Source organism: Colletotrichum abscissum, assembly GCF_030869225.1.
Source record: "Colletotrichum abscissum strain IMI 504890 chromosome Unknown Scaffold_17.1, whole genome shotgun sequence".
NCBI classification, from domain to species: domain Eukaryota; kingdom Fungi; phylum Ascomycota; class Sordariomycetes; order Glomerellales; family Glomerellaceae; genus Colletotrichum; species Colletotrichum abscissum.
The window spans coordinates 923,741-948,518 of record NW_026850065.1 but is presented as its reverse complement, the minus strand read 5'-3'; the positions used below and the strand labels follow the sequence as shown (position 1 = coordinate 948,518).

The 24,778-nt window shown below is 52.3% G+C and overlaps 8 protein-coding genes across 8 annotated transcripts; 3 read left to right on the top strand and 5 right to left on the bottom strand.

Annotated features, from left to right (window-relative positions):
* Positions 1–108: 108 nt before the first annotated feature.
* On the bottom strand, positions 109–2,087 carry CABS01_07974 (F-box domain-containing protein; the record flags this gene model as incomplete). The annotated part of the gene is made up of 2 exons (XM_060541336.1): positions 109–1,940; positions 2,018–2,087. 2 exons carry the CDS (start codon positions 2,085–2,087, stop codon positions 109–111), a joined length of 1,902 nt encoding a protein of 633 aa, XP_060402836.1.
* Positions 2,088–3,560: 1,473 nt separating this feature from the next.
* CABS01_07973 (uncharacterized protein) lies at positions 3,561–4,964 on the top strand (the record flags this gene model as incomplete). The annotated part of the gene is made up of 3 exons (XM_060541335.1): positions 3,561–3,629; positions 3,689–3,937; positions 4,002–4,964. 3 exons carry the CDS (start codon positions 3,561–3,563, stop codon positions 4,962–4,964), a joined length of 1,281 nt encoding a protein of 426 aa, XP_060402835.1.
* A 4,953-nt stretch (positions 4,965–9,917) lies between these two features.
* CABS01_07972 (uncharacterized protein) lies at positions 9,918–10,337 on the bottom strand (the record flags this gene model as incomplete). The annotated part of the gene is made up of 1 exon (XM_060541334.1): positions 9,918–10,337. One exon carries the CDS (start codon positions 10,335–10,337, stop codon positions 9,918–9,920), a length of 420 nt encoding a protein of 139 aa, XP_060402834.1.
* Positions 10,338–11,937: 1,600 nt separating this feature from the next.
* On the top strand, positions 11,938–13,824 carry CABS01_07971 (ferric reductase like transmembrane component; the record flags this gene model as incomplete). Its single annotated transcript, XM_060541333.1, has 5 exons — positions 11,938–12,050; positions 12,109–12,363; positions 12,415–12,824; positions 12,877–13,695; positions 13,748–13,824. The coding sequence occupies 5 exons, from the start codon at positions 11,938–11,940 to the stop codon at positions 13,822–13,824; spliced, it is 1,674 nt and encodes a 557-aa protein (XP_060402833.1).
* An 8-nt stretch (positions 13,825–13,832) lies between these two features.
* CABS01_07970 (uncharacterized protein) lies at positions 13,833–14,234 on the top strand (the record flags this gene model as incomplete). Its single annotated transcript, XM_060541332.1, has 1 exon — positions 13,833–14,234. One exon carries the CDS (start codon positions 13,833–13,835, stop codon positions 14,232–14,234), a length of 402 nt encoding a protein of 133 aa, XP_060402832.1.
* A 4,255-nt stretch (positions 14,235–18,489) lies between these two features.
* Positions 18,490–19,586, bottom strand: CABS01_07969 (methyltransferase; the record flags this gene model as incomplete). Its single annotated transcript, XM_060541331.1, has 4 exons — positions 18,490–19,055; positions 19,146–19,286; positions 19,372–19,474; positions 19,551–19,586. The coding sequence occupies 4 exons, from the start codon at positions 19,584–19,586 to the stop codon at positions 18,490–18,492; spliced, it is 846 nt and encodes a 281-aa protein (XP_060402831.1).
* Positions 19,587–20,057: 471 nt separating this feature from the next.
* On the bottom strand, positions 20,058–21,876 carry CABS01_07968 (amidase; the record flags this gene model as incomplete). The annotated part of the gene is made up of 3 exons (XM_060541330.1): positions 20,058–20,318; positions 20,383–21,769; positions 21,836–21,876. The coding sequence occupies 3 exons, from the start codon at positions 21,874–21,876 to the stop codon at positions 20,058–20,060; spliced, it is 1,689 nt and encodes a 562-aa protein (XP_060402830.1).
* An 824-nt stretch (positions 21,877–22,700) lies between these two features.
* Positions 22,701–24,722, bottom strand: CABS01_07967 (3-deoxy-7-phosphoheptulonate synthase; the record flags this gene model as incomplete). Its single annotated transcript, XM_060541329.1, has 3 exons — positions 22,701–23,664; positions 23,723–24,224; positions 24,569–24,722. Coding segments are annotated over 3 exons (1,620 nt in total), but the record flags the coding sequence as incomplete, so codon positions are not given.
* Between the last annotated feature and the right edge of the window lie 56 nt (positions 24,723–24,778).

Here is a 24,778-nt window from a genome sequence, read left to right as displayed (position 1 = left end):
CCGCTACGGCTTATCAGAATGGATCTCATAACGGATCCTCATTAACCCATATCCCTATTGCCAGTCATGAAAACGCTCGTCATACGTGCCATCTTACATTGCCCACCATTACCCCATTAGCCCCATTCCTAAGCCTCGCACGAAACGAACGTCGTCGGCCTGTCGCTCCAGAGCCATCCTCATCCTCTCGCCATACTCTTTCTCGGCCTCTTCTACTCTTGCCTCTTCCTCCGATTTAGGCTCTGGCTGTTCAAAGTCGCTCGCGGTAAACCCGGGCTTGCCGGAGAAGCTGACGAGGCCCAACTTCTCGCCTGTCCAGAATAGTATGTCATCATCGTTAACATTATCTTGTCCACCACGCGTTTGCGTCGACAGGATCTTCCTCGCAAGGTCATCAGAACCAGGCATAGAGGCGAATAGAGATGGACGCTCATCCACCTCGCTGTGTCCGATCTTGTGCCGTCTCACCTCAGTGAAGCCATCGCGCTCGAACCACTTGAGAAGTCCCGACCCATCCGAAAATACGATGCGAGTACCCTGGTTGGCGACAGAGAGAATCTTGGACTGGGAGGACGTTTGACGATTCTTCATGGTGGAGTTCTGCATGAGATCTGCAGACGAACCTCCTGGCCGTGGGCACAAGCCGTACAACTCCAAAGAACCCTTGGTGTTATACTCGCCTCCGGCGATCAAAGTCCGGCCTCCTTCCCTCGTCTTCGACTCCATTACTTGTTCAACGGTCAAGTCGCTCCTACGACGTGTCTCGCTGTCGAGTGTGGAGAATGGGTACGGCAGAGACGCGAGACTAGCCAGTCGAGCTCCCGAATGAATCGAGCCCATGATTGAAGGGAATGTGCGTCTGTCGTAGTGCAGGATGTTGGAGAAGCGACCTGCGACATATATGTCGTCCGAGAAGGAGTATTCATCGCAAGCATTTGGCAGGTGCAGGATGCTCAATGGCGTAGGTTGTGATAAAGGAGCATAAGGCGGCAGCGGATCGTCGAAAACGCTGCCTCGCCTACGTTGGAAGAACCCACTTGGCGAATCGACGGCTAACACATCTATCCTGTCGATGATCTCACTCGGCGACCTGACTCGCGCCCTGTAGTCGTAGAGATGGATTCCCAAAGAGGTTCCTACGGTCAAGGGCAAGCCTGGAGCGGCGGAAGAAAGGGCTGTGATGGACCATTCGAATGTTTGTTCGCCAACGACCTCGAGACGGTTGAGATCCACCTCTAGCAGGTGGCCCTGTACTGCGACAAAGGCCTTGTCGGAGAAGTTGTCGACGCTGACGCATTCTGTCACTCCGGTATCGATCTTGCGTGATCTACCCATTGTCTGTGGTCCGTCGAGATATAAGATGCCCGCTGAGCTTTTGGCGATGGTGGCACCCTTCTGACCCCTAGTACCCTTTACGTCCCACAAGCACATGGAGCCGTCATCCAATGGCGACACCACAAGTAATTCGTCGGTTTCTCGACTCGGGGTGTACAGAGCCATCCCTCGGACATCCAGCGTATCCTCCTCGGTCCCGTCTCGGATTTTGGGCTGCTGTAGCCAACTTGTCGCAATCGGCGCATACCGCTGTATGTACTCATTATACCAAAAGACCGGCTCTGTCGGAAACGAGGGGTCCCAATTCGCCATGTCCTTGTACCGCTGTAGCTTGCGCTGTTCCTGTGTCTCCTCATCGTAGAAGAGGGGGTCCGGTTCTGTGTCACCATCTTCTTCCTGACTCAGTTGTACGGCACCGTTGCTGAAGAGAGGGTAGTCAGTGATGTCGTCGTCGCGAAAGGAAGTGATGCGCCGCCGTCTTTGCAAAGCCTCTAAAAATGGCGACTCGTCAAAGGTTCTCGATCGCCAGTGATTGTTGTCGAGAGAAATCTTCTGGAGCTTTCGGCATACGAGCTGCAAACCGGGGAAGTCGTAGGGCTCTAGGACTGAGGGGCACCGAGCCATCAGCTAGGAATTCCGGTAGCACGCCTGCCTCTTGGCAGAATAAGAAAGGCTTACTCACAGGAAAGAACGCGCAGCAGGATCTCGTCTGGAAGCTCGTCCAGCTTCTTCGGGGGCGCCGACGACACCATTGTGCCGTGGGGTTTTGTGAAAGAAACTCTCGAGTACTCTGTAGTCTCGTTGATTATACTTCTGGCTGGGTTTCGGGGAGATAGAGGGGAGCCCGGACGGGATCCATGGAGAAGAGGGTCGAAGGATGATCCTATCGTTATCGTTATCGGGTATTGCCTGTGCTCTAGCCTATCATGGACTAGTGCAGATCCGGGGGTGGGCCGGATAGAAACGCCTGGACTCTTGAGTGGGCTGACCTGTCAAAGCTCCAGGCCAGTCGGGTTGCTTGGGCTCTTTTTCTTTTGTTTCTCGCTTCCACCTACGCAGCTCCCAAAACATGTGGGGTGTTGTCCTGCTTCTGGCTTTCGTTTCCTGGCCGAAACGATTCCTTTAAGACTCCTGCTACTTGTTTGCTTCACGTAAGCGATTCAATAGCTGCAGGATCAAGGCGGTGACCAAGCAGGATTATACGCGGCACAGCCACGTCTCCGGTGAAACGGACTGTGACACTGGGACAATTGCAGACCCATCTCTTCCCGCTCTTGAGAGCCGTTCCCATGTTAACCATGACATGCTTGGCAATCAGCCGATGCCGCAAGCCGTCCTGGTGATTCAGAGTGCTTCTGAAAGTGATTGCCCAATTACCTCATAAGCACACACACAAAATTCCAGAACAGACAAATGAAGTATCGAAATCTCACCGTTCTATTCTCCCCATCGATATCCAGTATCGGGATACACAAAAGGTTTAGGTAAAACAAACCCAATCAATTGAATCGGTTTAAATGGTCAATCATGTTGATTTTTTTACGACACTTTTCTTTTCGATGTAATAGTCCTTGTTACACTATAAGCTCAACCGTAATCGTTGGCTCATTAGTAGGCCGTTGGAAAGATCCTGATATATTTGTCAAAGCATAACCACTACAAGACAAGGCGTGGGATTTCAGGAACGCAGGAAAAGAACTCGAATATGGCGAGACAAAATTATGCACATCTGCAACTCCACGAGCTGAAAGGGGCATAATAATCATAAGCTGTACAGAATCAGATGACTATTGAAGTGCTTCGAGATATAGTGATTGTCCACAGCCAACCCCTACCCCAAAAGACTAAAGCTTTGTGTTTAGACAGCCAGAGGTAATATAGGCGGATGCTGGCCTTTGTCTCGAGCTAGATGTTAATGTGCGTTCAAGGAGCCAAAAATAAGTCTGAGGCTTACGGTATCATTGTTCGGACACTTCGTTCTTCTTTATAGTGTGCAGTCGAGTTGCTAGCCTACGTTTATTCGAGGAAATACTTTATTTATCCTTTTTTCCTGGTGACAGCCTGATCCTGACCACCCTGCGTGTAGTCATGCGGCGCAGAACCAGAGCTGACTGCATGTAGATCGCACATAGCCGTAATACTACTGCCTACAAGAAGCCACAATTTCCTTTTTTTAGAGCCGAAATCCGGCCCACAACCTTCATGTCCTTCGTCGCTTCTTAGCCATGCCGAACTATAGTTGTAGCCAGATTCCCGAGCCCCTCAAAGCATACGGCGACATCACAGGACTCGGAGTAAGTGAATGATTTCAGATTAATATGAGTCTGTCAGCAGCTTCTTACGACTCCCTCAGGTTGTTCTTGCTTTCACGATTGCAGCATGGTCGACGATCCTAATATTAATCGCTTATTATCTGTTCGGATTTGATCCAAGCCTGAATCCGTATCGCAAGATGACGAATCAGGGCGAGGAAATAGTTCCAATAGCAACACGACAACCCAATCCTGCCGATCAAATGATCTACAAACACACAAAGCGTCTCAGGGGTTGGTTTGGATATCACCCAGACGAGACGAGTGGTGTTGAGCAAGCATTCCACAAAGTCCGTCACTGTCATGGTATCTTTTTGAAGGTCACTTGCTAATGCATTATTTTTCTTATGCTAGTGTATTCTTACACTTGCTGATACACAGTTGGTCACCGGCTTATCCATCATGTTGAGCGGGTATTTTGCCCTCACGCAAGGCCTCTCTGCCTACCACTGGCAGATGGTGCTTTGTCTCGCATGGTTCTCAACCATGACCCATCTCTCGGCGCTAACTTTCTTACGAACGTACCTTAACAATCATCCGGCCGCACGTTTATGGCGAATATTGCTCATGTCTCTACTCACTACCACACTGTCAGTTGGTTTAATCCCTACAGGTCACTTCACCTTCATCACTAGGTATACGTTCTCATCTTGGCTATCTCCCGATACACCAGATCGCATCGACCTGGGAACTATTATATACCCAGACGATTGCGATAATTTCAAGAATTCTACCCCGAAAGACTTACATTGCTGGCTGTCACACAGCCAAAACTTCCATAATGGCAGCAGCCCATGCGTGACGTCTGGGCTGAACACTTGTACCGTGGACGGTAAACCTGTTAATCAGTCTACACATACAGATCAGAAAGTAACACTTGACTTTCGGACTAAAAGAGACGGAAAACATAAATCAGGCTCACCTGGAGTTCTTCCCGAATCTCCGGCAATATGCTTCTTCCGTGGGGGTATGATCACTAGGAGTGAATCGTACTTTTCTCTAGTAGTGTCACTTACTTTACTCACTTATGGTTATACCATAAGGGTATTCAAGCTCTTTGAAAAGATCCCCGAAATATTTTCCTGGCTCGGAGAAGAAAGACTAGACCACGGATACCAAGCTCTTCTTCGTGCATTGAAGCGAAGATTATCAGCAAAACCCCCGTCAAACGCCGTTTTGATAGCTTCGTTGTGCGTACCACTACAAGCTTCCTTATACCACACATTGTGTATATCATTGCAGTTGTACACTTCCATGATAGCAGAGGTGAGTGACATTGCCTCTTTAGTACTTTCAACTTGCGAACGGAACGTCTAATTTGTAACCTCAAGGTCTTCTCAATCTCTATATCTGCGATTTGGGGCACCCTAAACATTTCTACCTAAGGTAGTACACGCGATATGGGAAACCCTGAGGATAATGATTGGGCCTTTGGGCAAGTGATTTCACTCGTTCTTTTGTCTAGTCCCTTAACCCAACTATTTGAGGTGGCGTACAAGACCGCTCGCCCCTGGAATTCCCGTCGACAAACACCATCGGGCATCCGCGTATCTCGTCCAGACACTCCTGGCTCGACCCCTGGTTCATGTAGGAATCCCTGCGAAATTCTTCTCGGGACGCTTAAAATAACAATGATAGCCATTGAAATGTTGGCATCATCAACTACAAGTCGTCCTAGTGGCCCACTGGCCTCCGATAGAATCCGCCATGGAGGTTCGCAGAGCAATGGTGTATACAACCAAACTGGTGAGATATCTCAGTCCGACCAACGTATGTTAAAGCGCATTCTTGAACTTGTCATAAGGTGTAATCAAAACTGAACAATCTTAGAACAAGCTGAAACAAATGCCGTGCCGCCGCCCTTCAATCAAACGTTTACTTTCCACATGCATGGGCAGAATGACCTTGACCAGGTCGAAAACGCTCAGTCGTACCTTACAGCGCAACTCATCATCACCCAACTACTTAACGAGGCCCATTTCGATCGTAAGGAAATATGGAACGATTCCTTACTATTCGTCATAGCAGCACCGATATTCTCCATACTTGCTTCATTCTTCATCAATATCTATACGCTCGAGGATGCGCCATTCATAGGGTTTGAGAATTACATTGCAAAAGTTCTGATCACTGCTGCTTTTCTACCACTTCAAATTCAAATGTACATCTTTTTCATTTTTCATGTACATCGTTTCGAATTTGAAAAAGGGATAAAGTGGCCGAGGATCACGGGGGCAACAATGTCAGTGCTATCGAGTTCTATGATTTCCGGATATTTGAACCACTACTTTGGGACGGTGGTGGCATGCTTAGCCATTGGTGCAATGTGCGGGCTGCAGTTAATGACAATCCTGGTAACCACATCGCTTAGGATGTGGTCCCTACGCGGCCGTTAAGTCCGCCATCATGAGAACAGAGGAAGTCTAGCAATCCGAAATACTCATCGAAAGGACATTCAGTGTGCGTGTTGCCTTTGTGATAGACACTAGGCAGTCGTGGGTCTAAGGCTTGATATATGTCCACCTGGCTGTCTCACTTTTGAACCTTTCGATGATTTTTAGCAAGGCGACAGTTGTAGTGAGGCGTGAATTGTAAGTCAGCAGGTCTTCGCTCTTCCTACAATCACCTTGATCACAATACTGCCTAGGGACGTGCCCCTTAATCACATGAAACTCCTCTACTTTTGAGTCACTACGTCACGTTGTCGAAGAGAGTTTCATAAGACAATCATTCATTTCCTCATACTCTTGGGCAATTGTCGTAGCTTACGCCACATCATACCGGACAATGTTGGAAAAGAAACCAGACCGCTGGCGCCGAGTGAGCGTGCTGCTGTTGAGCTTGTTCCGATAACCCGTGCGTTGACATTATGTTGGGCCACATAAGGTTGCCTCCCGATTCCTCAGATCTAGCAGTAGAGTCTAACCAGCAGCACAGTGCTCGGGTGGAGCGGAGATGCCGCATGGCATAATCCTGGAGTTCGGATCCGGACCAGAGCCGCTGACACAGTTCCGAGGAAGGACATCGGCAGGTATCAAGATTGAGGTGCAATTCAGCACTCACATACTCGCACCCTCACATTCTGAACGTAAGTACGCATCGGCTTCACGAGTAACACGATAGGGTCCTGCGACATTCATCCGCTTCCTGCGCATCTGTATGCAGGCGAAAACTTGGGTCTGCTTGGACACCGGTTTCATCTCTCTTCATCCAGGAACAGCACTCTCGCGGGAGGACGTAGTCCGAAGACAATCCAGACAGACGCGGGGCACTGGAGAAAATGAGATCAGACCAAGATGAGTGCTGCAACAGATGAATCTAGGTTCCGAGCCAGCCTCTCTAGGTCAGAGCGGAGCATCGTGGGGTCCTCTTTGCGACCCGGGCTGCAGGTGTCACATCTGATGAATCAGAGATATCCTGCTTCGACGGTGTACCATATCTCAGGCTTGACGTATCCCCAGATACATCTGGACCCCCCGTGACAGGGTAAGCCACATGCGTTTTTCTGCCAAACCTGTGCTTGATGCCTCGTTAGCTGGGGGTAGTTCGTTCTGACACGGTCCACACAGCGACCTAATTGTCAAGCTTAGTAGTGCGACACGAGTCGGTGATTCAGATGATAGAAAAAAGATCAGAAAGTGAGGGGATCCGCGACGACAAGAGCCATCAAGGCTCCTGAAAGCCCCTCGCGAACCCCTCCTCTTGTCGATCTCAAACTGCTTCAAGGCTGGCACTTTAGATCGCAAACTGAGTTTGAAGCAGTGTTTGCTAGGTACGATACCCGTTGCCGGCTGTTGCGAGCATCACACACAGGCGATCGACCTCTTCACTGGCTGGTCTTATTGATGTCAGTTAACCCCTGCTCGGCGAAGGAAGCTTAAACAATCCACTTGGCGTAAAGCTTGGCGTAAAATGTGGAGATTGACTCGAGATCCTTGAAGAGGCTGACTTGGGCGTTGTTGGAATGTCTGTGTCAGTGACGATCATGCAGGTGGGTAGGGTTGGTGCTTCATGCGGGCATGAAAGCCGTTTTGAGGGCGGAGACCCGTGCCAATGTCCAGCTTTGCTCGTTTCACTCGGACCTGGCATTGTAGTGTCAAACTCCGAGCGACAGCCACTGCAGCAAAGAGGAGGAGCAAAACAATTCGAATATGCTTGGCGACGCTACCGGTATCGTGAGACCCAGGCAAAGCGAGGGGGGTCGGGCGAGGCTGGCTGATAGCCCACGTCATTTCCGTCTCGCAATAGGCCCCATCGATACCAGACAGCGCTGACGGGCTTGGAGGGTTCAGACCGCCGATGATACTCGAAGCGGAACGAGTCGAACTGGGGGCGAGTCAATCCAAGTGTGAAAAGTAGATGCCGAGTCTGTCAGCATTGAGTGAGAAAAGGAGTAGAGTTGGAGATTGTGTGCCGAATGCCGAGAGTGCCGGAAGGCAAATGTTGGGCCAGGGGTCGGGAGCATCGAGGTGTGTGGGTGGTCCAGAGAGAACGAGAACGAGGCAGGAACTCAACCGTCAGCCTCGCTGGAAGGAGGACGTTGAGCCAAGATTTAGATGGGCTGATGACGGGAAGATAAATGCGAGATGCTTGAACTCTTTAAGCTTGAACTGGGGAGCGAAATATGGTTGATTAGGGATTTTGAGTATGATGAATCAAAGACAGGTGATCTGTAAACATAATCGTACGATTTTGACGCGCAAGACCGCATGGATGGGCTCATGGAATGCTTCTTTGCTGGGAGGTGTGAGCGTCTGACACGCTGCGCAGAAGGGAGGACATGGAAGCAGAGAGACTCTGGGCCAAGAACGCAGTGTCATTGGACTAGAGGGCTGCACATGGCTTAGACTTCCCGCTAGAGCAATCGACAGCCATCAAGCAGCCATGATCCATCTGAAGGATTCAGGGATAGACAGGGGAAGGGTGAGACGGGGGCGGATGGCAGGATAACGACGCTGCCTGGGTGCGAACCTTGCTCGGGCGACAGGTGGGTTGGGTCATGGATGGAATCAAGATACGTAGGCTGACAGGTATTGACACTGTTGAGTAGGGTTTGGGCGGGCTTGTGTATCAAGCTAGAGGTAGCATGGCGTTCTATGGTTCCTGGCGTAAGTTGTGAGGGAGAGAGTGAAGTGCGGGCTGGCAGAGAGCGAGCCGCGAACGTGCTGAAGGTTTCATGACGGGGATAAAGTGTGGATGAAGGGCCGATGTGCTGGGATGACAAGTTTGGAGATTTGCGGGTGATGCACGGGCCAAGACGACCAAAGGAGGAAAGAGAAGGGGGCTTGTCCCTGCTGCTTCGATCAACAGGCGTAGTGTACGGAGTACAAGTACGTACTGCGTACAAAAACGCAGGAGCGATGCTGATGGGGACCTGCCGCACCCTCAACGCATGTGTAACTCTTGTCCCATGCCGCCAAGCCCGAAAGAGACTAGTGGGAATGTGGGGGTGACCCCTGGGCCCTGACGCCCTCCGTTCCTCCCACCTGTCCTTCCGTCCTTTATTTTTTCTGTGCCTTCTGTTGCGGTGCGGTGACCGCTCTTACCTTACCTTACCGTGCTTGTCTCGTAGAGTGGTAGAGTGGGCAAGAGCTTAACCGGGGGAAGGCACGATGCATATTTTAGGTTGGAAAACGGAAAGGGTTCCCCGGATCATCTTTGAAGGGAGAAAAGAGAGTTAGGCGAGAGAGTCAGTCGATACCGTACGGAAGGAACCTTCAATCTGGCATGGAAGAGACGGTGAAGAGTGTTTGGACCTTTGAACTCAACTTTCGAAGGTGCCCTTGTGCCGTGGGTGCGTGATAGGTCAACTCCAGGGAAGCTTCGAGGGTGATGCTTTCTCATGAGGGTAGCTCTAATTATTCACGTAGCCAATGGCTTCCCGTCGTTGTGTTGCAAAGTTGCAATTCGCAGCAAAAGGGTAATGAGAACTATGTATCTGGCTTGGCCTCACATCATGGTTGAGCCTATTCAAAGCAACATTCCTATCGTCTTCCTTGCGAGATGGGGAAGCAATATCGAATATTCCCTGCTAGCCACATGCTGGGCAGCTGGGCAAAGACCCCCAGATAGAAAACAGCTCACCTTCAGTGGCCGGATCACTCTATAATTGCATCGGTAGTGCAGCGGCATGCAGCTGTAGCGCATCTCGGTAGCACGATGCCATCACATTGGAGTTTTTAATAGTGTCTTTTTTGCGGGTTGTCCTTGTGATGGTATTCAAGAATAGTTCCTCAATGCCCCATCGTTGTGCAACCAGCGAATCCTGTGTCACCAAAATCCAGCCACCGCAGCTCTCCCGTGAGGTGTGGTGTACGGAGGAAGGAGTGGTGCTCGCCTCACCTGGTGGTCGGCGACTTCCCTCAGCACCGTTAAGCGCCCAGCAACATGGGCCCGGCCGAAACGGGTCTGGCGTCCGTGTTCCAAAATTAAAATCAGCCAACCACCGGCCGCCGTTGCGTCTCCCGTCACCTTCCCATCTGTCCACTTTGAGATCCGTTCCTCTAGGCGGGCGGCAAGAAGGAGGCAGGTGGTGGCCAATTTGACCGTCAATCTGAGTTTCTGTGGTGCCCGACACAACGTCGCTGAGAGGAATTGGACAACGACCTCCCGACCGCAAATCATCATTCGTGCATACTGCTCCGTAGTCGTACAGCTGGCCAGGTAGCTAAAGTACCTTGCCAATGCCATGCCATGCTATCGAATGGCCCATCAGCGGAGAACCAGACGACAGGCCATCCAGCATGGAGAATGGGGGGATTGGATGGCGGATATGAGGACCTCGACTCGTCATCCTCGTTTGGTTGTTTTTCCTTTCTTCCCTTTGTTTTCCCATTCCCTCCATGATCCATCCACATTCCATCCTCCTCCCAGCAGTCTGGTAACCTATTGCCATTTTCGGTCTGAATGTCGTTGGTTCCAACAAACTTTCCAACAAGACAAAGCTAAGCGCAACCGCCATACCCAACTCTTGTTTAACAGACGCCAACCCGTACCGATCAAGAGAAACGACCCTTGTTCATCGCATTCACTGTGTAGCGTAGCGTAATAGCGCATACCCACACTTTGCATTCGAGCCGCATTGTCAAAGGGGAACAACACAGGCAACGCTGCACACAAAAGCGCAAGAGAAGGGGAAAACGGCCCCTCCCCTGTTGCAACCGAAACGTCAGAATAGCCTCGGGGCCCCCTCGTCAAAGCGCCTCTAACAGAAGTCGTCTCAACTCCGCCCACCACCTGTCGCACCTGGCCCTGCCGTCTGATCAGTCTCGCCTCTCGGATCGGACTGATACAGCTCCCTCCAACTGCGAAACCCCTCCAACGTCTGATCTACCGAATCGTCCAGTCCACCATCGTCAAACCCCTTGTCCCGTCCTCGACAGTCGACAGTTCGCCCCCCCGCCACCAAATCGCCCTTTTTTCATAATTCACATCGCTGCGCGGGACGAACACTAACACTGGTACCCTGTTCAACGGCTATTGACGAGGTTTCATGGACACCTGACATCCGAAAGATTAGTCCCGACATCATCACCCACCCCTCCATCCAATCCTGCACCAAACCGCACCATCGTCAAGCCCCCTCCACCACTTTTCGTCGCCGGATCCAAGTCTATCCATCCGACAGCACCAGGCTCCCCCGTTCATCCCGGGCATTTCTCTTTGCCAAAGAACCGATTCCCGCCCTGTGCAACCCCGGTCAATCGAACCTCACGCGGTGCCAAGTCCACAGACGCCATCGCTCGAACTTCGACTGCCGTCCCGACTCGCCTCATCTCTTTATGACTTTCCCCCCACCCGCCGAAAGCTTCGTCTCGTCTTCCTCCACCTCTTCTCCTTCACCCTCATTTCTCTCTTCTTCTTCTTCTTCGTTGAGTCTCGCTTAGGTCGAAGAGTCAAGAGTCAATTCCCGAGCCCTTGCGACCAACGAGATTCCTTCCTTTCCTTCGCTGCTGGCTCAGATCATTCTTTTTAACCTTTCCAACTTTGCTTGGCTGGAGTCTTTTATTTTCGCTTCTTTTGCTCGTCGACTGCACCACTTTAGGTATTATAAGAGACGTTTTTAATACGGGGACTGAGAAGTAAAGAGATTGGAAACAACAGACTTTGGCATCGATACGAACGTGGTTATTGGATTTGCTGGGATTATTTGCTACACCATCGCCCGACGCCCACACGAGCCACTACCGATACACCCAAGGCCCGACCCCAACCGCCAACTCGTCGGTATTGTCGCAGGTCGACACCCTAATACAGCTACGAATAGGAGGGCAATCGAAATCGAAGCAAAATGGCGGGTGACCTGACCTTCGGGGTTCTGGTCAAGAAGCAGTTTACTGCTCAGAAGTTGGCCTTCCACTTCCTCTTCTGGACCTTTCACTTTGGCATTTTCGCCTATGGATGGTAAGCCTCCATTCGCACGACGTATTCTGTCGACAACTAGACACTAACCCCTCTCTAGGTGGAAGCAGGCAATGGACGCGAGGCTGGCTGGTCTGAACACTTTGCAGTACTCGGTCTGGATTTCGAGAGGTGCTGGTTTGGTCCTTAGTGTCGATGGAATGCTTATCCTACTCCCGGTCTGCCGAACGGTCATGCGATGGATTCGACCTAAGCTTCGCTTCCTGCCTCTTGACGAGAACCTCTGGCTGCACAGACAATTGGCGTATTCCATGCTTGGTTTTACCATCTTGCACACTTCTGCGCATTACATCAAGTAGGTTCTAAACTCATACGGCACAGTACCCACTGACTGACATGTGCGCAGCTTCTTCAACGTCGAGAGAACTCAGATTCGTCCCGTCACGGCTATCCAGATTCACTACGCCCAGGCAGGTGGTGTTACCGGGCATGTCATGCTGCTGTGCATGCTTCTGATGTACACCACTGCACACGCTCGTATTCGCCAGCAGTCATTCGAGACGTTCTGGTACACCCACCACCTCTTCATCCCCTTTTTCTTGGGACTGTACACCCACACCACTGGCTGCTTCGTGCGCGATACCGCCTTGCCGTACTCTCCATTTGCCGGAAAGGATTACTGGGACCACTGCATCGGTTACCTCGGCTGGAGATGGGAGCTTTGGACTGGAGCTTTCTACCTCATGGAGCGTACCTACCGTGAGGTCCGCGCTCGCCGCCGCACCAAGATCACTCGTGTTGTTCGCCACCCTTACGGTTAGTCTTTGCTGTGCCACTCATACTACTCGTGATACTAAATGATTTTCAGACGTCGTTGAGCTGCAGTTCAATAAGCCCTCGTTCAAGTACAAGGCTGGCCAGTGGCTCTTCCTCCAAGTGCCTTCTCTTTCGAACTACCAATGGCACCCCTTCACTATTACCTCTTGCCCGTTCGATCCTTATGTCTCGGTCCACGTTCGCCAGGTCGGTGACTTCACTCGGGCTCTTGGTGACGCTGTTGGTGCTGGTTCCGCTCAGGCAAAGCTTTACGATGGCGTTGATCCCATGGGCATGTACGAGGTTGCTCTTCAGAACGGCCAGCAGATGCCTGATCTCCGCATTGATGGCCCGTACGGTGCTCCCGCCGAAGACGTTTTCGAAAACGAAATCGCTGTGCTCATCGGCACTGGTATTGGCGTTACTCCCTGGGCCTCCATTCTCAAGAACATCTGGCATTTGCGCAACAGCCCGAACCCGCCAACCCGTCTTCGCCGTGTCGAGTTCATCTGGGTCTGCAAGGACACTGGCTCTTTCGAGTGGTTCCAGACCCTACTGTCGTCACTTGAAGAGCAGTCCAATGAGGCAGCTCGCGTTCCTGGCAGCTCTGGCGTTGAGTTCCTGAAGATTCACACCTATCTTACTCAGAAGCTGGACATGGATACCACCCAGAACATTGTGCTCAACTCGGTTGGATCAGACCACGACCCTCTGACTGAGCTCAAGTCCCGCACGAACTTTGGTCGACCCAACTTCTCCAAGCTTTTCACAACCATGCGTGATGGTATTCTGGACAGAACATACCTCAACGGCTTGGAAGGCAGTATGCGCACGACTGTCGGTGTCTACTTTTGCGGTCCCTCAGTAGCTGGTAAGTATCATACTCTCATCTCTCTCAATACTCTTGCTAACGAATCATGTAGCTCGCGATATCAAGCAGGCTTGCAAGGATGCCGACGTCCGCGAAGTCAACTTCCGATTCTGGAAGGAGCACTTCTAAGCGTGGAGATGGCTGAGATAATGAAAAGTAAAAGTCAAAAAACGAGGAGCCTTGGCGAAAGCCTCGAGTTCTGTACGTGGAGGAGAGTCTCATACCAGGAGACGACGACATCTACAGCTACCAGAAGCTTCTCAGCAGTGGTACCGCGGGAAGCAGCGCTCCGAGAGGAGAGCTGGCCGAATAACGGCGAGCGGAAAGGCGTTGTCTGGAATGCATTAAGAAACCCCCTCAGCGATGTGCATCATCTCATTACTTTTTGCCGCCATCCGCGCCCTCACCTTATTATTTCTTATGATGGGCGGGGTTGGCAGGCGGTCAATGTTCTCTCATATATATACAAAGTCCATATATCACATTTTTTCAGCTATGGCAACTTGTTCTATTTTCCGGGTTCAAACTTTTTATCATGATCTGTAAGGAAAAAAGTGTTCATGTGGCCTAGGAATGGTAGATAGGATAAGTGATGACGATATCATTCGATCTTGCACAGCCACTGCCACTGACTGGTGCGAACCGCTGTCATAAGATGACGTGAACGCCGTTGGCAAGAAAAAGGTGCGATTACTGAGCGGTGACAACGTAGCAGGGGGCATGCTCGCAATGGGACGAGGATACAGATGGCATTAAGTAGCAGGGAAGAGCTAGGACGGAGAGATTCCATTCCAGCGAAGCTTCCCACCGGAGTGCGTCCGGTCCACGACTCGCCTCAGCGTTCACGGTGCCGGCTAAGCCGTACGCCGTCTTGTTGTTGTTGAGCGGGAGTCTAGACTCCTGGAGTCTTCGCTGGGCTGGTGCCGTTGAGTGATGTTTGCGTTGATGCATGAGCCTGATCGTGGTCTATGTGATCAAGTGAGAACTTGGGTCGCCCTCTCTGAGGATCGAGTGGAGACGCGTAAAGGGTAGGGGACTCGACCCAGGGGGGGGGAGAAGCTTGGGAGGGACGGAGGGACGGCAGCTTACCTTTTCCTGTGTTGTGGTAGGTGTGGTACGTGCAGGGCTTGGTGTGGACGGTTGTGGTTGCATTTCAAACCGTTGATGTTTTGAGTTTTTTTTCTCCCTCTTGGGCTGCTGGTGAGTGGTTGCGTGGCTTTGTTGTGGGACTGGACGACTAGCTACCTAGTGGAAAGTCCGACTTGTTGTCGGTGATAGTGTGTACCTTGCTGTTTATGTATGTGTGATGGTGGTGTGATATCGCAAGAGGTTCGAATGGTTGGGGTGCTGTCCTAATCTTGGGATGGATATGAGTGAAGTTCAATTGTACTTGGGCTGCTTTCGTCGCCTTTGGTCGTATGTTACGTCCCCCATGAGGTCACTTGCGTTGTAATCAGCTCCTGGTAGAGCGGGAATAGGGGGCTCATGAGAAGGTTTGGGAAATCTGGGGACGGCGGCTATGACGGGTTGAGACAGGATGTGACGGCACACTTTGGGTTGACGTTGACGTGTTTTCTTGACTGAAGCTCAGTCGTGGGCCGATGGGGTCGCCACCGGAAGGAGGTGGAGGGTTCGAGTGAGTCGCGTGGAAGGTTGGGTGCAGAGACTTGGCTGCGAGTTGAGGCGGGCGAGGTAGGCAGCGAGCGGAAGATGAGATGGATAGGATTAGAACTATTGCTGCCGCGAGTCGTTCGGGAGGATACGGTGGGGCGAGCGGACGGACGGGCGGAAGGACCGGGTGGACGTGAGGGTTATACGGATGGTGTCCGGGTTCAGGTGGAGTTCGGACGGGCTCCGTGTCGCTAGCCGTGTGCCTTACTCGTTCCTTTCCACTTTTGGTTTTTTGTTTATTACTTTCTTCCTTTGCCATGCTGTTGAGTAGTCAACGCCTCTTGGGTGAGAAGGCTCAGGATAAGTAAATGGCCTTTAGGGTTCGCTCTTGAGAGATACGGGTGGTTTCTATCATCCCATCGGCACAGAGTAGGTAGGCAGGTGGGCTCGTGCTAGTGCTCGTGCTCTCAAGATGTCTGCTTGGGACGGACGGATTTAGATCATGTAACCGTGCGAAGTCTTTCAGTCTCGGAATGTGGTTATGGAGAAAAGTTCGTCCCAAAATCGTGAGAAATTTGTTGGAAACAGCTTACGTGGTTGCGTTGGTTGGTATTTTTAGCCATTTTCCCGCTTTCATCTCGGACGGTCTGGTCTGCGTCGGCCAGGGGAGTAGCTTGCCCGATGATGAAATGAAGACTGAGTCTTGTTAAAATTTAGCGAAGGATGTAGATTGATATTTAATTTGTGTTTGTGGGAGATTGGGGCCGTGTGTGATGGTACGGACGACGCTTCGGGAGTGAGGTTATTATGCCTCCTGGCTGTGATTATGGTAAAATATGTTAATTCGATGGGGTTGTGTTTACAGCTCCGTGGGCGTAAAGGTGGTGACACCTACATTTGGACGACAATGAAATTGAGGCAAAGCTTGTTTTAAGAAAATGATATACCTTCTGGGAGATGGTAGGACTTCTTTGAGGAAGAAAGTTGTCTTGGTGTTCCATGTCCTTGTCTAAAGGCGGTCCTCCCAATTGACTTATTGAGCCCTGGCGGTGAAATCCATAACCTGGGCCGTATAGATCGTTTTGACTCCTGGACACAAAGACTTGATTCAAACGTAGAAATCATGAGGAGAGAGGGGAGAGAAAAGGAAGGGGGGGTGGTTAGTCACACCGAATGTTCCATGGGTTTTGACGAGGCTTCTTCTACCATGAATCTCACTTTCGTAAATCTTGCCGTGCCGATTGCCTCAACGCACAAGGGTAGACGACAATAATATGGCTTGGACCAAGTTGTTTCGTCTCTACAAAGGATCCATTGAGGTGAACAAGAACAAAGTGATTGATGGCCTGGCTGCTGAAGACTCTTCAGAGCCACATAGAGTCTTCTCTCTGATGTGACCCTGTCCCCAACATGAGGCCTATACGTTTTCCAATGTCTCCAAAGTAGTAAGGTGGAAGGGAGTAAGGCGACCGAGCTCAAGGTGTCCTGCCACCCCAGAAAGACTCCTTGTTTGGGGAGTAAGACTGAAGTCCAACGATGACTTTGGAATCTCAGGCTCTCAAGAGCCATATAGAGACTTGTCTTCTGCCGTGTTCTATCGCTCAAGCCAGACTATAACCTTTCTGATCTGCCTCGACGCACAAGTCTGGGAAGAGTTATGCCAACTCGGCTAAGGTCAAAAATGCCATTCTGACTTCTTAAACGTACTATGGAATGAGGGGAGTAAGAATAAGAAACATCGATAGGATGAGTGCCAAGTGTTCTTGAAAGTTCGAAAAGAGTCAGTGATGGAGAGGCCCACGTTGGTCATACTCAACTCCCGAAACGGGGACGGTGGGAGCAGCGGATGCTGGTGGACGTCGTGCGAATGAGCCAAGTGGATTAGATAGAGTATGTCTAAACCTTTGTCTCTTTTGCATCGTTCGACTTCCTCTCGCACGTATTTGTGGCGTCGATGTGTGGGATAGAGACTGGAGTTAGTGAACAGGGTATTGCATGCTGCCTTGGAATAGGTTAGATGGCTAAGGTTGAGAGGTAAGATATAAGGGCCGACTGCAACTAGTCACATACAGAATGAAGCCCCGAAAGACGAGCATAGACGCCTAGAACCAACTAGTGGTGCGGCCAGGCTAGAATTCCTGATTAAGACTGTTATGAGCCTACTTATGGTAATTAGTGATACATCTCTATCCTGGGGACTATAGCGAACACTTGCAATAGCGAGCTCTACTTAAACGTACCTGGATTTAATAAATTCGAGTCGAACGAAGCAGAACACATCGGAGTAATAAAGTACAACCGAGATGGGCTCGTGGTAGCTCAGCCACCGGCTCCTGTCGGAGGTCCCAATTCGAACCAGCAGGCACCGAGGCTGCCTTGGCACTATCGATGAAGGTACAAGCAAAAATCAACGTCCATACTACGTACCCTTACTTGGGCCGTGAATGTTCGTGGGGAATACGTTCGAGCCGAAGCGAGGTGACGCAAATGAGACTATAAAAGTTCTTTACTAAGCGGCTCTTATTAAGTCGCGATTATTCGTAATAAATACTTTTATATTAACTAATTACTTTTAACGACTTCCGTCCCTGTGGACGTATAAAACTGTGTCCTTAAGATATGCCCATATTTAAAGAACTATATCGCGTTTTCTGTATATAAGAGGGTGAGGAGACGAACTTATTATAAAAAGAAGAGGCCATACCTTAGTTAGTAATACGACGAACTGCGCTATATTTATTACGGCCAGCAAGGTTTCCGAATCTAGGTAGCACGTTCAAGCTAAAGCAAAGTCAAGTAAACAAGGTAGCAAGCGTCCTTAAGCAGCCTTAGTAAGTACCCCTCGTTAACGTCGTGGTTGTCAGTAACGAATACGTTCGAGCCAAAGCGTGGCAGAGCGAACGAGATGATGAGTGTTCTTAGACAGCTTTGATAACTGAAAGAGATGTTTGAGGTTAGCACCCTTGTCCCCTGGTCTCTTACCTTTGACGTCCTCTAAGACTGGCTCGGTTTGCAACCATTGCAAGTGGTCGCATGGGCTCCTGTTGTTATCATCTCTGAAGTGAATTGAACGCGTTTTATAGCTGGGGAAACGATTGCTATCAGCCATCTTATGAGTTGTAGATACTCGCTAGTCTCATCCTCTCACTAGCGACATTGGATGTCCTCCATCCGGCCTCTCGTCTAAAGCTTCCTCGCAAGACACCTCAACCTCACATAGCTAATCATCTCCCCATCCCCCGGAATCTTACAAACATGTCTCAACACCTCCACAATCTCCTTCACAGTCTCCTCCCTCTGTCCGCCTTCCTCCGGCACCGCATCCAACAGCTCCTTGCCCATCAACCTTACCCACCCTTCCACGCCGCCCTTATCAGCCGTCGTCGGCCTCCACTCCCGCTCAACTTTCAACACCTCCCACCCGCCGACCTCCTTCTCGAGCACCGTCTTCAACCACTCTTCGTCCGGAAAGAACCAGGGGTCTACGGCGGCGGCCTTCTCCATGCCCACGCGCCGCGCGACGGCCATGACGATGGCGGTGCGCATCTCGGCTACGTTGCCCAGCCCGCCCATTTCGAGGGCGAAGGTAGCGCCTGGGAGGAGAGCGTCGCGGATGGCGGTGAAGACGGGGATGTGGGAGCCTGGGGGGCGGAGGATCCAGTGGAGGGCTGCGTTGGAGAAGGCTTTTGTGAAGGTTGGGGTGTGTAGGGTTGGTGTTGAGGAGGTTGTGAATTTTGTTGCGTCGAGGACTGTATGGGTAATATGTTAGTCAACGTTCGAGTTGCTCCAGTATGTCTGGGCAGTATGATGAAGAGAGGAGGGAGTAAGTAGAGCTGTACCTTCGAATTCGCAGTTTGAGAGGCCAGCTGCTGACACGGCGTTTTTGGCGGCGGAGATCATGCCTGGGGAGGCGTCGATGCCGTGGAGGGAGCCTTTTCCTTGGGAGAGGACCTTACCGAACTCGACGTCGAGGACGCCGTCTATTTGATCATCAGTCTGATGTTCCATTACGCGGCCGTACTGGCATTGGGTCTGATGGATGGACGTCAAGTGGAAGGGACTTACCACCGCACCCGACGTCGAGGATGACATCGTCCTTTTGCACGTCGAGCCACTGCACCACCTTGGTCGCCAGCTTGGGGACGAAGGAGGCGGAGTGCTGGTAGGCCTGAACGTTTACGTTAGTCCCAGGTCGATTGAGGACGGTATGCTTGAGGCATTGATGGTGAGCAGGTAAGGGTTACCTCGGATGACCATTTATCCTCTTTTTGTTCAGCCATCGTTGATTTGCAAGATCGGTGTTGATGAGCTCCCCAAAAGCGTGTGTGCCTGAGATGAAACTGGTATCTGCGAGAGTGAGAAATGCTGGCTTATATAACTTTCGATGTCTCTATCGACTTACACGCAGTCTGAAGTTTAAGTGGGATGAGTGAAGTTGGGAGGATGCGACGACCGTCCGAGATCGGACCTGCTCGACGGTCGCACACTGCCCCGCATCTCCCTCCTACGACTAACCTTCACGGCACGGGGATCCGACGTTCAAGATTGCAGCTCACAAACATGACATGGAATTATATCCGGAATCCAATTTGGGGGCTCATGACTGGGTTCTGTCCAATGACCTGATTTACATTATACGTCGGTTGCGAAACCGGCGTAGGAAAATGACTTGTTCTTCTTGTCTTTAGTTGACACAATCATTAGCTACGATAACTTGTCTGCCTCATCACATTGGCTCCAATCTCACAAACTTAGTCAATGTCCAACAGCTTGTACTTTTCATCGCCCAAAGCATCCTCCACCCTCTGCATCAGTGACAGCACCTTCTCCTCCTCCAACCTCCTTCCTACAACCTGAACGCCGACGGGCAGGCCGTGCATGTCCTTGGCATCGTACAGCTTATACGCACCGTACGCCACGCCATTGAGCTTCTTAATGTTGAAGTCCGCGGGAAGCTGATCCAGGTCCTTGTCCACATGTGTCACGGGAAGAACGCCGGCGGTGTAGTCGAGCTAGATAGTTAATTAGCCACTCACAATCCCCCAAAAAGATGGAAAAGGAGCCACAGAAACTCACCAGGTTGAAGAGAAACGTGTATCCGCAGCTACTACACGCATCCTTCATCCCGTCATGCGGCACAGCAGGCGTAGCATTAGGCGGCGTGATCAAAAAGTCCACATCCGCCTTGTTCCACCACTCAAACCACTGGTTCCGGTACGCCTCCCGCCGCGCGACAAGCTTCCAGTTCTCAAACGCCGACTGCGGCCGCCAGTCTCGGACGAGGCCCGCCCAGATATCGTCGCGGCGAACGTACTTCACCCAGAGGTAGTAGAGATACCGCAAGGGACTGGCGAGGTTCATCAGGAACTTCATCTGCGCGGCGCCCGGGTCGTTCCACTCCCCCGTGCGGAAGAAGGTGCTGAACATCTGGCACCCGTCGGCGTTGAGCGCGAGGGCGGCGATCTTGAGACCCTCGTAGGGTGAGGGCGGGCTAATCTCGACGATCTCGTGGCCCTGCTTGCGCAGCGCATTCTCCACCATCTCCAGCGCGCGCCGGCATGCCGGGCTGGGGTCTACGACGCCGTCGGTGCGCATCACGCCGACGCGGAGCTTCTTCTTGTCGGACAGCCACGTCTTTTCCGTCTCGGAACGCCACGCCAGCGGGTGGACGCTGTAGTCGTACTCCCACGGCTTCATCCCCACCACAACGCGCGTGAAATACCGCAGGTCGTCGAGCGTCCTCGTCATGGGGCTGTACACGGAAGGCACGCCCTCCTGGCCCGGCATGCTCGTGCAGAAGCCCAGCTTCGGCCACCGGCCCGTGGAGCAGCGGAGGCTGTAGCACCCCGAAAAGTGCGCCGGCGCCCGCACGCTGCCCGCGACGTCGCTGCCGATGCCGATGCGTCCGCCCATGGCGAGGAGCGCGGACTCGCCGCCCGTGGAGCCGCCGGGTGAGTAGCGGCTGTTGTGCGGGTTCGTGCAGCGGCCCCAGACGTCGTTTGTGGACTCGAAGCTGAGAAGGGTGATGGGCAGGTTGGTCTTCACGTAGGGGACGGCGCCGGCGTCCTTGAGGAGGCGGACGACGGGCCCGTCGGCGGCCGTCTTGTTGCCCACGAAGCTGCTGAAGCCGACGGTGGTGTCGTAGCCGCCGACGACGATTGTGTCTTTGAGGCTGACGGGGATGCCGGCCAGCGGGCCCTTGAGGTTGACGGAGCCGTCGGCCACCCACTTCTCGGCGGACTCGAGCATGACCTCGGTGAGGCAGTTTGTGCGCTCGTGGGCCTTGAGGGCTACCTTACCGTAGGTTTTGAGAATGTCAATGGGTTGGAGGACGGTCTTGTGGACATCTTGGACGAGTTCCTCGATGGGTTTGTCCAAGATCTGGCGGTCTTGTTGTGAAAAGGGGCCTTTGTAGGCCGTGAGGCGGCGAATTCTGTCCGCGCGTTCGGATTGCTTGAAGTTGCTGTTTTCTTGGTGTTAGTTAAACCTCGGGGGTTTTGCGGTTCTAGGCACGGGTGGGATGACAGACCAGTCACGACGGTGTTGGAGATAGTCGAATGGATAGACCATCTTGTATGTTTGGAGCGTACTTAGTACTAGGTATGTGTTGCAAGGTTGTGACTACGACTGTGAGAGAAAGGTGAGGCTGGCTTTAACTCTATGAAAACCCACAATGTCGAGTGAGAAGAGTGTGGAGGTTTGTTGAAAGATGATGGATGCAAGATGAGAGCTTGGGACTTATCAAGGGAGAGGAGAGAAAGAGAAGAGCCCGGCGTTGGGGTCAAGGTACTTACACGCTCGGTCACGGGTAGCCGGCGGAGTCGCGGGGAAGCCCCGCTCCCCTTATCGGCCGCTGGGGTAAAAGGGCGTAAGGCGCGCTGTACAGACTCTAGAGCCTACTAAGGGTAGGGCACCTTAAGGTGAGGAGAGGTACCTCGCCTGCCACCTTATCTTTGGCCCGCTGATATCCGCCTGAAACTTCCCTGCTGGGCAAGTGAATGCGTCGGTGAGCCGGTGGACCACAACCAACAACACCAGGGCCTCCCCGCATGTTGGGTCCAAGGTGAGCCGAGACGCAGTCCAGCTGCGGTTGCATGTTTCATTATCAAATCGATTCCTCTTCCGTGGGTTCGTGGTATTTAGAGGTCCATGTGTCCCACGGGTTTCCGCAGGTATGTAAAAGAGTGGTGGTGCTTGTGGCTTACCCCGGGGTTTACGCCATGACTGTCAGGTCATTTAAGGCAAGCGTGCCTGGTATTAGTGGCATGAGCTACGTTGAATGTAAGATGAATTCATCTCAGGTGCGAAAGAAGAACTTTCCATGATCATTTTTTGTTCCCGAATGTCCAGATGCCGCTGCTAAATGTACTTCTGCTAACTCCAAGACCGCCGCTTTACAAAACCGGTCTTCTCTCGTTCCTGTAGTGATCCGCAATCAAGAACGCCAACTCGAGCGCCTGCTTCTCATTGAGTCTCGGGTCGCAGAAACTCGTGTAGTTGGTCGACAAATCATCCTCGTCCAGCCCTTCGCTACCACCCAGACATTCCGTCACGGCATCACCAGTGAGCTCGAGGTGGACGCCGCCGAGGTAACTCTTCTGCTCCTTGTGGATGCGCAGCGTCTCCTGCAGCTCCTCAAAGATGTCGCGGAAGCGCCGCGTCTTGATGCCGCCGCCCGTCGAGACCGTGTTGCCGTGCATGGGGTCACACTGCCAGACCACGCAGCGGTGGTACTCGCTGTCCTCGACGGCGCGGATGTGCGCCGGCAGCAGCGAGCGCACTTTCGAGGCGCCGTACCGCGTGATGAGGGTGATCTTGCCGGGCTCCTTGTCCGGGTTGAGGGCGCGCAGCAGGGCGAGGAGGTCGTCCACGGGCGTGGTGGGTCCGACTTTGATGCCGATCGGGTTGGCGATGCCGCGGAAGAACTCGACGTGGGCGCCGTCGATCTGCCGGGTGCGGTCGCCGATCCAGAGGAAATGGGCCGAGGTGTCGTAGTACTCCTTCTTAGTCTCGGTGGGGCCGCTGCTGCTGTCGTTCCGGGGGCCGTTGCCGTTTGCTGTGGGACGCGGGACGGGCGTCTCCAGGAGGCGGGTCAGCGGCTGCTCGTACTCGAGGAGGAGGCCCTCGTGGCTGGTGAAGAGGTCGACCGTGTCCAGCTTGTCGCTTCGGTCGGCGCCGATGGTGTGGAGGAAGCGGAGCATGTCTGTGAGGGAGAGGACGGCCTCGGAGTACTTCCTCTTGAGCTCCGGGTCCCGGACATGGCCCAGGCCCCAGTCCAGTGGCTTGTGGAGATCGGCGATGCCTGATGAGAGGCATGCTCTGATGTAGTTGAGGGTTGCCGAAGAATACTGGTAGGCCCTTTGGTGTTGGTTAGCTCTGGTGGTGACACATGATTTGTCTTCATTGCATGACTCACTTCACGAGTCTCTGCGGGTCAATTTCACGCTCATCAACGTGGAAGCCGTTGAGAATGTCGCCGCGGAATGAAGGCATCTCCACACCGTCAACCAGTTCTGTAGGGCTCGATCTGGGCTTGGCATACTGGCCAGCCATACGGCCAATGCGCACCACGCGCTTGTCGGCACCCCAGACGAGAACCAGACTCATCTGCAGCAGCAGCTTGATCTTTGACTCGATTGCATTGGGCTCGCAGTAGTCGAACAGCTCCGCACAGTCACCGCCCTGGAGCAGGAAAGCCTCGCCGAGTGCCACATCACGGAGGTGCTGCTTGAGTGCGACAATCTCCTTTGGGTGGACAATGGGGGGTAGCCGTCCCAATTCTTTGACGGACTTTTTCAAGCCGGCTTCGTCTGGGTAGGCGGGAGCCTGCTTGATGGGTTTTGAGCGCCAGGAGTCGGGCGACCATTCTGCGGAGGAAGACATGGTGTGATGTGTTGTGTTGGTGATTGTGTTGGTGACTCAAGATGGAGTTGTGGACAGTCAAGTGGTGCCGGGCTGGTTTGTCGCCAAAACTGACGTAGAGGGAAGCTGGAGAAATAGTAGGTAAGTCAACTTGGGGAAGAATTCGCACCGGCTTTCAAAATGATTCAACTTGAAAGTCATGACAAGAGGGCAAGAGTCCTGGCATATGTACCTTGGTGAGTCAACAGCAAACTGGATGACTGGTTCAAAGGCGCATGGTACAGTAAGTGATCGAATCTGGATACTCCGCTGTACCTACCTTACTAGGAAGTGAATTGGACCGGTGAGTGGGATGAATGCGAGCAGAAAAATCCTTAATAACGGGCAAGGGCCTGTTCACCTGCAACGGTGTGCTTGCTTTGCTTGAAATTGACCAATGGAAACGAGAGGGACGGAACCGAAGAGAGCAAAGCAAATTCAGGAACCAGACCATCCGTCAAACCCTGCGTGTTTGTGTGTCGAGTTTGTGGTGTGCGTCGCCGTCTGGTGCTAAACCTGAGAATTAAAGTTGTACATTGTCCTCCTCCAGGGCAACGCTATGCCGAGGCGT